Below are 13760 nucleotides of genomic sequence, written 5' to 3' on the forward strand. Positions count from 1 at the left end.
AAGGATTAATGGTAGAAAGGGAGGGAAGAATTGTGAATGTCTCCAGTTTAGGATCTTCAAAAATGTTTGGGGATTCTAAGAATGTCTCACCAGACCACATGAAAGCTGCACAGAGAGACTCAGCCACACGACTGCTCTAAATCCAAAGCTGGTATTGCTCCACTTATACCATCAAACCAATGGAGCTGAAATGTAGCCACAAATTAAATTTATTTTTATTGAGAAAGTACTAAGTCCTTAAAAAGAAGGAAAAGAGTATGTCAGGAAACGCAGCTCTTTCTTAGCTGAGTTTACAGGGAAGGTAACTCTGACATCTAACCTCAGTGCTGACATCTGAGCATTGCAGCAGAATCAGTGTGCTCTGCCCTAGTCTGTAGAAAGGCAATGCCCAGCCTCATGGCTTCATTTTAAATATCATCTCTGTAACTGCAGGTTCAGCCCATGTAACTACAAGAGCAAAATAATCAGAAAAAATGTCCACAAGCTGTCTTGCCAAAAGGGAATCTGCACTTCAGCCCTTTTGGAAAGTTCATTTGCTAATATTATTAATATTTTTATTAATTGGTGGTGTTGTGACTCAGAAAAGCAGCAAAGCTGATTGCTGTATTGAAAAAGCAGGTAATCATGATACTTCTCAAATGTGATGCAGAGAAATCCTGCCTGCCTCTGTCCATGACTGCAACAACCAATCAATTTGGTAACCTTGAATTACTACGCATACATGCAAGCCTGAAAATATAGTCTTTGCTGAATATCATACTTCCTTTGTTAGACCGACAATGAGGTAATTAAAGCCTAAAGAAATAAGGAGCAATTTCATAACAACTGTACATCAAAATCAAGTTTTCTTTCCACCCAGCTACTTACATGCTACGTACCCAAATATCTTTCTTTTCTCTGATTAGGACCTGGCTGCTTTTAATATTGCAGGGTCAAACACTTAGCATCCATGTGCCTGCATGCTGGAGAAGCAAGCACATCCTTGGTTTGTCTGTTTTATTTAGGTCATGGTACTCTAAGAGTTATATATGAGTACTCTTAATTGTTTTGATTAAATTATTGACAAGCTTGAATTGATGGGTCAGCACCATCCTTTCAGACCCAGAGCCTGAAGGCATGTGTCTGTGGGTGATGAGTGCAGAGACCTTCTCCCTTCCTCACTCATACCACAGGCTGGTGAGAATTTGGAGCAGATGGTAAGTGTCAGCTTGAGCATGGCATTCTGGCACTCCAATTGCTTGCAGCAGAGCTCACTGGTTTCAGCACAGTATTAGCCAAAGGCTTCCGTACCAGAGCTTTACACGCAGCCAGCTTAGGACATGGGTCATGGTGTCATTGCCTCCCACCACCAGTAACCATAGCTGCAAGTTCTTCGGGATGGACATTACCTTGTTATGATGGGTTTGTAACAAAATTCTTTCTAAGGCATCTCAGTCTGGTGAAGGCCTCTAGAATTGAACAGATATATTGAACCTGAAAAATTTGCTTGGTGCAGTGGTCAGAAAGGCCATGAGGTAAGAAATATCTTTTTTTAAGCACTGCTAATGAAACACAAATCTAGGGAAGCACATACTCAAAACATCACACAAACCAAAACCCTCTTTAAGTGTTGCAGTTATGCAACTCCAGGTGAAAGCATCTACAAAGGTGAAGCCAGTTCTGTCTAGCAAATACTTGGGGAACCTGGCTGTGAGGGACAAATCTGGGAATTTTGGTCACTCTTCCTGGATTACTTCTGCATGTTTTCTGATATTATCAGATGTAATCTTGTCAGATGTAGTCTTGGCAGCTCAACACCATGCTCATAAAGTGCCCCAGTCACTGGTCCAAGGACTTAAGCTTCTTGTTGCTGCACACCTCTTCTCCAGGCAGAATCTCCTTTCTGCTGGAATCAAGACCAGGCCTCAGGAGCAAGGCTCAAGAATTGGTATCCAGGGTGGTCCTCATCTAGCACTATGCAGAAGCAGAAGAGATCCCCCAGAGACTGAGGTATGGATTAGGCTGGCCTCTTGGTGCCCTGGACTCTTCTCCTCACAGAGAAAGCACTATGGATGATCACTTGATGGCAAGTTCTGGAAATATCAGAGACAGCCTTTAGAGAGCCCACAGAGAGCAAATTCCAGACTTGGAGAACAAGAATAGAAAGACAAGTTGTTCTTGAGTTGTGGTGGTGGCTTGGTGGTTTCTATGGCAGCAGTTCTCAAACGAATTCATTTGATCAATCAAACTACATGAAGCCACAGATGAATCAGAAACCAGTACAGATGCTGCAAAAACAATTGTCTACAACTCAGTCTATGAAGTTGGGCACAGTAGTCGCAGATGCTTGTAAGGGAGTTGCTGATCAATCTCAAGAAGTGTTCCACTGAGTCCAAACCCCCCCACAATAAATGCATGGGCCATGAGAACTCAGGCACAGTCAGTAGATGAAAAATATCAACAAATAACGCTTTAAAGCCCCAGCTGAGGAAGGAACTTAAGTCCATCTTTTCTCAGAAGTCCATAAACTTACTTGTAGCTAATTCTTCTAAGTTCCCTATGATTTCAATGACTCAAAAGCCTGCTCACAGCCAAACAAATTGGCAAGTGCTTTCCTAAACAAGTAGTTTTTTGAATCAGGACTTCTGAGAGCCAAGGACCTCCTTTCTGGGAGGAAAGAAGGATGCCCTGATGTTCAGCTGGTCCTGGGATGACTCTGTAGACTTAGAGACAGTCACAGCCCAACTGACATCCTCATAATGTCAGAGACAGGAAAGGGAAAAGGAGTGTGAGGTGTCAGAGACAAACTCACTGACTTGCCAGGGTTGAAAGGCAGAGATTGTCTAGTCCAACCCCTTGTCCAGAGCAAGGTTGGCTAGAGCAGATTGTTCATGACTGTGTATAGCTGGATTTTGACTGTCTCCATGGATGAACACCCCATTTTGAGTTCATTTTGAGCTTCTCATCAAACAACACCCCCAAGTCCTTCTCAGGTTTTCTCTCAATCCATTCTCAGTCCAGCCTGCATTTGCACTTGGGGTTGCCCCTAGCTACAGGCAGGACCTTGTACCTGGCCTTGTTGAATTTCATGAGATTCGCATGGGCCCACCTCTCAAGCCTATCGAAGGCCCTCTGGATGGTATCCCTTCCCTCCAGTGTGTTGGTCACACCACAGATCTTGGTGTTATCGGTGAACATGCTGAGGGTGTGCTCAATCGCACTGTCCATGTCACTGACAAAGATGCTAAACAACACCACTTGTCACTGGTCTCCAGTTGGACACTGAGCCATTGACTGCAACCCTTTGAGTGTGGCCATCCAGCCAATTCCTTATCCACCAAGGGGTCCATTTGTCTGATCCATGCCTCTCTAGTTTAGAGATGAGGATGTTGTGCAGGACAGTGTCAAATGCTTTGCACAAGTCCAGGTAGATGATGTCAGTCATCTGAAGACCAACAGGCTATTATATTTGCCCAAATCCATCACTTTCAGTGATGTACCTTTTATAAGCAGTATCACTACATAATTGAAAATTAATTAAATATTGCACATGTGGAGATTGAAAGGGAGAGGCACAAATAAACAGTTATCTAGTGGAAACACAGAAGATACTGCAGAAAAGTCTGTATTTAAAAATGAGGGCGGGAACATACTTGCCTTTGCACTGTTCATGTCTCCTACAGTAAATTACTATACAGATTCTGATATAAGTAGCCTGACTCTGCACCCATGGAACATTAGGAAGTAGCTAAGATCACGCAGGAAAAAATGACTTATTTCCATTATAGATAATTTTTAGTCCCCCTTTCTCCAAACAACCCTTAGGTTCCTGAAATTTCACATCTCACTTTCTTCACATGCAAGCTTCTCCTCTTTGGTTTCTACTATTTTTTTCCCATGAGTAGTCTCAGAGAGGAGGAGGGAATGAGATAAGCATTTTTCCAGTCTCAGGGTCAAAGCCTTAGTAACAATAAATCAGCATAGTTATGCCAGCTTACATTTACGGACTCTTGGAGTATCAGAGGACCACATCTTGCTCGAAAACCAACAGCCCTGGGTCATCCACTGTCACCAGTGATGGGACATTTTATAATGGATCACTATCTTGCCAGGAAGAATGGATTTACCTCAAACAACTCATGTCAAACAGCGGTTCTGCACAACTCTAGTTCAAATTTGGCTTAGTGTATTTATTTACAGATGTAAGCATGAGGTAGCAAAAGTTAAGCATGTTCTTTTCTGCCATGAAATGACAGGTGATTCAGTGTATGCTCATGAACAATATGGAACTGAAGTGGAATTGATATTTATCTTAGCTACAAAAATACCAAACGGTGTTGCAAGAGCAATCAAAATGAATTAATCATAGATCCTAATGCACCCTGGCACATTTTGTTTTAGAGAAATGAAAACACTCTGATCTCTCCAATACGATACATTTTTAAAAGCATATTGCTTCTCACACGTAGGACATTTGCTTGTCATCTCATGCTAAAATAAATGTACTTAAACTTTTCTTTCTCTCTGCCCCATGGGAAATGTCTTCCAAGGATAATATCAGTATCTCAGTCAGGCAGCACGTGCTTCTGCTTTCCCTTTGTGGGAAGCAGGGAGCGTTAATCATCATTAAATCAATGTTGCCCGTATACAAAAGTTCTTTTCAGGGAAGTACTTGTCAGTCATCCAGCCATGGGGGCAGAGGGCAGAAAACTATTGATTTTAGACCTAAGGCAGAGGACAGTTGTATCCCAGGCTGTAATGATGGATTCCTTGGTTTCTGGGACCTTTTACAGCACTTTGGAAGAGTAACTGGTTTATATTTTGTGCCAGGTAACACAGAAAGAGGCTTCACTCCTCACGTAGAGCTCCCACAGAGACAAAAATCATGAGGTGAAATAATTTTCTTGAATTTGGACCAAATGTACTCTTCATTGCAAGTTGCTTGCACTGAGAACAGTTACATAACCCAAACAGAAAAGTCATGCCTATAGCTGTTTATCCATCATTTTGCAGTGCAGCTAGGGAATTGCATGGTATTTTACATCCTTTATGGAAAAAAATTATGTAGAAGGATTTCAGTGACTTATAGATTTCACATCTGATCCTGCATTTCTCATTCACCCAAGACCCTCTTAGCACTGGGAGTTTCAGATATACAAGAAAAACTACAAAACGTAATGTTCATATCCACAAAGGAAAGTTAGGTTCTTTTTTCCCTTCCTTCCTCCCTTTTTTCTTAAAATATTTTACACTAGGTCATGTTGAAATGTAACCAAATCAACATCTACTAAACTATAAAACACCCTCAGGAATGATTGCAGGATTTGGTGATTTTTTTTCTCTGCGATTTTGGGATAGTGTGACAAATCTGCATTTTTTATCAACAGAGTTTTTCAAAATTCTGAGTTGAATGGATAATGTCATGTGTTTGTAAGTATCAATAATCTAAGCCATCTGCAAAGGAATGGTTTGCAAAGGCATCTCTTTCAGGACACTGTGGATTTTGTCACTGCTTGAGGTTTTGGCAAACCATCAATATCACTATAATTTTCTCTTATGAAATATAGTTTTTGACTGAGATATTTTTTTTCTCCTTAGCTAGCTAAAGTTTAAAAATACATGTCTAACTCGTCAAATTCAAAGGTCAAGTTTTCTCCAAATTGCTTATTGGATGCCAGTAATTCAGAAAGGTATAATGCAAGTTATCAGTGAAGCAAAGGAACTTAAAAACGCCCAAAAAACGCTCAACATATCGAGTAGCCAACATATTCTTTATATTTGCTCTGAAAGGAAGACTATGAGAACTTTAGGAAGAGAAACAGCATATTTAAGTACTTACTCATTACAAACCACTATTTTAACACTTACTAAAAGCATAATGCTATTGCTAGTAGTGACAGCATATCATTTAAGTGTATGAAAATCTACCCCCTCCAAAAAGGCTTAGAAGCAGAACTGTCTAAAATTTTCTATCCAAGACAAGCAAATTTGTCATTTCCTAATTCTTTGTTTCATAATTGAAATCTCAGTTTCAAATGAGGAAGATGATCTACGGTAAGCATTGCTCTAAGCAAAGGAAATTCTGTTCCTAGAAGACTTTGTATGTATATACACAATACTCAAGTAATTCAGAATGATAATTACTAATAGGGAAACTGCACCCACCTTTTGTTTTAGCAATCATTTCACAGACTGATGGGATATGGGATACAATTATTTTGCTACAACATACACATTGGCTTTGATGGGTGTGTTACTCTTTAGGGTTCTGTACAAGATAGCAATAGATCCAAGTCATGAAAAAAGCAGCTTTGATAAGGGTTTGGAAAGATACAGTTAAAACCCAAGGGAAGACATACAACTTTGTAAATCCAATTGTAATCCCTTTAGTCTAAATAATGATGTTTATTTGCTCTCCAACCTTGCCTGGAAGGTTTCCTTTTCCTATTGTTGTTATGTAAAATATCAAGTTTTGAGTTTTGTGGAAATAAGTCAGTTTTGTGAGTTTATCTTGAGCTGCAGATGCTAGTAGATTCCATGTTAACTGCTGTGGCATTTCAGCAGTAAAGCAAGACTTAGGGTATTTCATACTTGCAATCTCAAGCACTGGCTAACACACTATGGCACTCCAGATGGAATATACGTTTTCACATTTTCAGTGCCTTTTCTGTCCTCCCCCACTAATGTCTCTGAGTTCAGTAGTATACAGGAAGCAGGAGACTCTGTCACTTGTACATGTGGTCCTTTGTTTGCCTCTACAAATCTGCTGTGTGTAAGTTCTTCCTCTCATCTAAGACACCAAAAACCATTTTCCAAGTACTACATTTAGCCTTCAGATGTGTGGGTGCAACTTCTGCTGACTCACACAATCTCTCCACAAATATTGGAGCACAAATCTTAGGCCAAAAGATAGATAATTTTTATGACCAAAGGTGCAGACTCTAATGGGAGGAGCAAAAAAAGACAATTGGTATTAGCTGAGAACAAGGGGAAGAACCTAAAACAAAAGCCTAAAGGACAAGACATGGACTCTTGTTTACTGAAATCTTCACAGCACAAACTGTGCTCTGTGTTTCTACATTCCAAACACAAACACAACAGAGGAAAAAAGTTTTAAACAGGAACAGAAAGAATATGTATGTCCTTCTATCACAAGCTGTAGCTGAGAGCTGTTCTCCTCTCTCAGTGGCTTAGTTAGAACTTCCTCCAAATTTTCATTCAAAATGGCACACCTATGCATCTGCATGAATTATTAAAGTGTGCAGATGACCACAGAGTCACAGATATAATAGCAACAAAGCATTCTGGAGAAAAGGCACAGTGGAGCTCTGCACAGCTTCACAAAGATCATCCTACCAATGATGCACAGCAGGAAACAAAACTGAAATGAAAACAAAACAACCCATGGAAAAGCACCATTATCAATTATCAGAGAAAAAATTCTGGGTTTTGTTTTATTTTTTTTAATTCCAACCATACTTTCTGGACAATTAGACTTCTTTTTTTCAAAAGTTCTGGAGGGACTAAACTCTGGCTTCCACAGAGAAGGAAATTCAAGGACAAGAGGAAAAGGAAGATATTAGTCATTCATGCTGTTACCTCAGCCTGCTCCACACACAAATTTCGTGGATTTGGGAGCTCAGAACCTTTAGAAGGCAGGCTGCTGGAGCAAAAAGCACATCTGAAGGAATTTATGTTGATTTTGAAAGAGCAGACAACAACAAAGGAACCATATCAGGAAAAAAATAAGGCAACTCCAGCCAATATCAGCCACTAAATATAGCCCTTCACTTACCTCAATGCATCTAATTCTAAGATATGTATTTATGACTCCATCCATTTAGTTGAAAAGGGAAAGACCACACCAGGATAAGCAATGAAAAGTGGTCAAACACATAACTTAATAGCAGTGTATAGAAGCCACTACAAAAAAGCTAGGGGAGAATGAAACATTTTGTGGTGCAGCTGAGTGGCTGATTTCTGTACCCAATCCACCAATATTTTCCAAGCATGGACAGCTTTTCTTGAAATTAAAATAGAAAACAAGTTCCCTATCCCACAAAAAAACTGACAATTCAGTAAAGGGATGGGACCAACCAAGTAAATCTGACTGTATGGCGTTTTAGGAACAGGACAGAAATAGCTGCAGCTATCAAAAGTGATATACTGCTAAAATATTTTTGTGATTATGCTAAAAGTCAATCTGACCCCTTGAAAGAACACGTAAATGTTTACTGCTTCCTCAAATAAAAGCTACTTCACATGTGCTCTACTTCTTTAAAAATACACTGAATGGAGGTGCTTCTAAGTGTCAGATTTGTACTTCTCACTGCCGTTTTGACACATTTGGAAAAGACATAGATGAGAAGGAGGAAATTAGTAGATCAGGAAATAATCCATAGTAAATCAAAATACAGTTGATGTAGTAATTTTTTTGTTGCTGTTATCATTAGGTAGGCTGTAGTAAAGCAGATTTCATCAAAGTTTCCAAACACAATGCAGAGTCCTTCAAATCAGAAAGTAACATTCAATTTGGTTTATTTTCATGAAATGAATATCTTTAGCTGTCTTCCTCTCCTGAAATGATGGATGTTGGAAGCTGAGATCCAGATACCTCAACCAGCTTTAATAACCGCAAAAAAATTGTTTGTAATACCCTAAAGTCCCTTAGATACACCAATTATTTCTTTTCCTTGTGACTTCTGTCTCTGCAGATTAGCTCTAACCCAACAGCTATGAGATTTGATAGAACAGGAGTGCTGTACCCATGCTAATAGGCCCTGCTGAAAGAAAGGGTGTAACAGCTTAGACTTCAACTAGCCAATTTATTGCAAACACTGTCCAAGTTCTCATTTGCCTCACTCAACTAGATGTGTTGGTAGAAAGTTTCAGATACTTCTTCAGGTCACTCTGGGTTAGAAACCTTAGATCAGACCACTGTGAAACAGAAACATCATCATCGTAGAGATGATGAGTAGTACAAATAATCCTCATAGCTAATGGGTAATGTAGATTTTTATTTGTATGTTCAGAGAAAAAAACACATTACGGATATATAAGCACTTTCTGAAAAAGAGAGCAATACTGAGGAATAGTATGGGAATGTTCACACACAAGGCCTGCTCCATGCATTGCATAAATCAATACAAGATTGAGCTCAGATTGAGCCGTATCACCAATGACCATGCTATACTATTTTCATCACTTCCACCTAAACACAGACCAACAGTAGCTGAGAGAAGCAGTGTGAACCACTGCTTAGAATTCTCCCACCAAACTGAGGGACTGTCAATGTGATTTCCATGTTGTTGCTGGAATTCATTCTCTCTCTGGATACTGCCAAACCAACCCAACCAGGGATGACTCATCTGCAGGGTCTCATGAAGTACTTCTGAAAAGCTTGTGTTCTGCCTTTGGAATGCTCTGGATTACACCAACAGTTTGTGATGCTTCAGTATGGGGGAAGAGGACATCCCTGACTCTTCCCTACAAAGATATTCCCAGTGTCCACTCTGCAGTATTAACTGCATGCTCAATTTATTCCTTACTACCTAAGGAAAGCATTGAGTGTTCATTCCTTTGGGCAATGGTATCACCCTCCCACTCTGATTTTGCTTCTGAGGCAACATTTTTTTATGCTTGCACAGGAAAACAAATGAGCAAATTGCCCAATCCCTCGCTCTTCTTTTTTTTTTTTTTGTTTTCCTCTTTCTAGCCTTGTGGTAAAGAGATGTATGATGAGCTATAGAGGAAAAAATCTGGGAGTCATGGCTAAAATACTGTCAGCACATAGAGCAGAAATATAAAAATCCAAAGAAGGGCAAAAAATAAAACAGAAGAAGAAAAACTATTCCACAGGAGGTGAGAATAGAAGCCAGCAGGACTGTTTTGTTTAGAAAGGATCTGATAGATCCAATGGCAGTTTACATGAATTAATAATTAAACATGTCTACTCGGCTGATAGTAATTTTTACTTTAATGCATATTAACTAAAACTGAACCCAGTATTTGTAGCACAACATATTGTAGAGCTATGATATTTACTACCACTTACGCTGCATTAATGAGACAACAACCTAATATAATTTGCTACCACTTACACTGCATTAATGAGACAACAACCTAATATGACTAAATTGGGTAAGAATTTCATATTTACTGAATACATCACCCCTCACATTTAAGGACTGAAATCAAATGTTTTGCTGACTGGAGTTTGGAAAAACATCATTGATGGTAGATTTTTGCATCATTGTCTGTCATGGCTGATAGACAACTTTAATTGAAGCCCCTGGGTTCTGCGTCTTTCAGCAAAGGCACTCAGAAAGCTTGTTCTGATTATGACAATGGCAATGATCCTATGTAAGATTACAAATGTCACAGAAAGAGGTAAAGAAAATGAAGAAATTCCATCATAATCATGTCACTTAAATCTGTATAATATACCGGGACAGACAGAAAATGATTACAGTTCCTAGCTTCAAGAATTTACCAAATGTGCACAAGAGGTATCTGAAGTTCCACCTGCTGCACTCCAGCCACCTCTTTAGCTGTCCAGAGATGTTTCACACATCTGTCTCTACTTATGTTATCAGAATTCCTGAGGTGAAATTTCTTAGAAGTTTCTCAGAAATGGCTTCATAAACCTATTTATTGATTTGGCTTCTCAGAAGTAGCTTGCAAGAGTTCCTTGACAGCCACGTCCGAAATGAGTTTCTACTTGTTTGTGTCTTGTTCTGTGAGCCCAAAAACTGAGAGGCAAAAGGTATATTAGTCAGCACCATGTAGGATTTATTGACACCTCTTTATTACAGAAAGTCTTTAGAAAGGAAAATAAGGGTCTATTGGGAAAATACACTCAAAGTACTGTCTTTGTCATATCTGGGAAACCTGGCTATAATGATAAACTGTGTGTTCATCTCTAGCTTTTGGGCTGGACTGTTATAAGGTCATGTATTGCGGAAAAAAAACAGGTCCCTCTCACAAAAGACCTAGAGAAATGACTGAATCAGGACTGAATAAGGGAATGTTTCTTTAGCAAAATGGTAATATAAGTGATATGGGGCTGACTAATGACACAGTTGGTTTCCACTAAAAGAGTAACATGATGATCTACAGTACTGAAATCCAGAGTCTGAGCTAAGGTATTATTTTTTCCTTATTTTCCATCTGAGTCAGTTTGAACAAAACCTGTGTTCAAGAGACCAAGTCGCATGCTTTTTGCTTCTGCATTTAGTCACATGTGGGTATCCCCATTCGATCTGAAGATAAGCAGAAGATATTCCACGTCAAAAGCCCCATAATGGTGATTCAAACAGTTCCAACTCATAATGGACTTTTAATGAAAATTCTCTGTGGACAGTTTGACCATGAAAATAATATTTCCCATGGGCAGAACTGATTTCATTAAGCTGAAAGAGGAGGAATCCAGGATAGATGAGCAAGCGCAATGGTCTATGTGTCTCTCAATTCACAGGTTTTAAGGTTCCAGTTCTAAAAAAGGGTACATCTAGTTTAATGGGAGGATTAAACAGAAGCTCAGCAATGTCAAATCTCTGGCCATCACTTTGTCCTATGTGTGTTTTTCTAATGGAAAGTATAGCCTGTCTCATTGCTTTCAATGTAGTGAGTCATACCTCTCCTGTCTAAGTGTACCTACTTTTAAATCTAGATAGAATTTTAAATTAATGGAACACATTGTTATGTCTGTAGTCAATCTCCCTTTGTGTACTCAGAAGGGTTACCCTGAATTTGGCTATTATATGGCAAAATTAATCCCATTTAAGGATTATTCTTCCTGGAAATGCAATGGGTCATCGCTTCTCTTGAATATTTTATTCAAAACATTAAGCCTCATGTACGCCATAGAAGAATCTGAACATGGGATCTTAAGATCTTAAGCACTCTGAAAGAACACATCAGCTGCAGAATATGATATCCAGAAAAATACAAGTTCTCATTTCAAAGGTAATACACACACAGACACACACATACATATATATGTATATAAATCTGTATGACATATTTGCTGTGCAGGCCTAAACTCCTTGTGAAGTTGTTTTTCAGCATAGCAAATTAGAAAAATATGCCCAGAATTAAAGGTTACTTAATCGGGTTGAAGCAGCAACTTCAATTCCAGCAACTCCCTTCCACTATGTTACATCTGATAATGTACCCAAGTCCAAACATAAACTTAGTTCAAAAAGATGTTTGGTCCTTGAATGTAAAATGACACTTAGCTTACACAATTAGCCAGGTAATACATATCCTTCCAAGAGAAGCAATTTTTACCACAGAATTATCTGCATCTTACTAATCTCTGATTGTTAAGTTTTACTTGCTGAAACTTTTCCATATGGCTTTTTGAATACCACTGTCCTGTATTTAATTACCACAAAGGATATTAATGAATAGGTTGGAAATTTTGCCCAAGCCTCGTTCCACAGTTTGGACAGACTGATGGAGATAGAGCCAATGAGCTGAACATTTCTGTCAATATGAGTCTGTGCCATTTCACACAAAAAAGCAGTGGCAAAAGAGTAAACAGAATAAACATATAGAAATAAAACACACAATTATTTTTGAATTGTCCATAAACTTCTAAACCAGCATAATCATAAAGTAGCACTGAGTGAAGCGAAACACTGTTTTGCTAACCTAAAGGACAGTCAAACAGAATTGGTAAGTAGTTCTTGTAACCAAGACCATTTTGATCAAGCAGTAGGTCAGACGCACACCCCAAAATGCAAAGTGTATTTCCAAATTTTAGAGGCAAAGCATGATACTGAGCAGAACCAAAGCAGGGGTAGGCAGCTTGAGTGCAGAGGATGCAAGGAAGCTAACGTGGGTGGGAAAGCATGTGTTGCTGCCTGGATGAGGAAGTGGTACACCACAGTTACTTCATAAGTGCAAGGGCTTTATAAACTAAATCTCCTAGGGACTGTTTTAAATATACAAAGAGTGACATGCAACCCTGACAGGCTTTTGTTTGAGAAGGCTGGTTGCCTTCTAAAAACACTGGACTGCTGTTTGTACTTTTTCCAAAAAATTGCCTATTTTTAACCCCAACTTCTTCATATAAACAGTGGGAAGATGCACCATGTAGTAAACTCTGTTTTGTCTGGCATGAAATCAATGGCTTCCTCAGTCTTACCTGACAATGGAACACATATTCTGGTGTAGTTTTCTTGAACTTCATGTTCCATACCAAGGCTACCCCATCAGGCTCATGTGGAGCATCTTCATTATTGTTATAAGATGCAACCATCAACTCAGGGTACTAGAAAGGAAGAGATAAAGCAAATGAAATAATATGGATGATGAAAAACCTATGCAAAATCATATGAGACAGAAAAAATCTACACTAAATGTGCAATATCTGGTTTTAATTATAATACATGCTGGTTTAATCATAGTCTTCTGCCTCATTTTGGTTTTATATTTTACTCATCCCTAACATCCTTAAAGCCCCTGATACTTGCTCTCTATCATTATTCTCAGATATCACAAAGGCAATGTTATTTTCTGCAGGTAATTCTCAGAAAAGACAACTAGCAGAATATTTATAAAAGGAATGCAAAGGAAGGAAGTGGAAAAATCTAAAAGCTTGAGCAATTTTAACATATTTGCTTAACCATCTCTTCAGGAACAAACAGCTGTCTTAATTGATTTTGGTAGTAAAAGCGCTATGACCATAGGCTTGACGTGCTTTTATTCTGAAATTCACATTTTTTTCAGCATTCCTAAAAACTATTCTTTCTTCTTTCATTATGCACTCTTCC

The 13760-nt window shown here is 38.9% G+C and overlaps 1 protein-coding gene across 1 annotated transcript in view; it reads right to left on the bottom strand.

Moving 5' to 3' along the window:
* Positions 1–13760, bottom strand: part of LOC103805248 (cytoplasmic dynein 1 intermediate chain 1) — a gene marked incomplete at both ends in the record, with an annotated part of 45942 nt that overhangs the window by 17101 nt on the left and 15081 nt on the right. The window contains one exon of the mRNA XM_009077888.1: positions 13133–13258. Within this exon, the coding sequence (XP_009076136.1) occupies positions 13133–13258 (126 nt within the window). The remainder of the gene's footprint in view (positions 1–13132; positions 13259–13760) is intronic.

The sequence above is a fragment of the Acanthisitta chloris genome, unplaced genomic scaffold (assembly GCF_000695815.1).
Source record: "Acanthisitta chloris isolate BGI_N310 unplaced genomic scaffold, ASM69581v1 scaffold8517, whole genome shotgun sequence".
NCBI lineage: Eukaryota > Metazoa > Chordata > Aves > Passeriformes > Acanthisittidae > Acanthisitta > Acanthisitta chloris.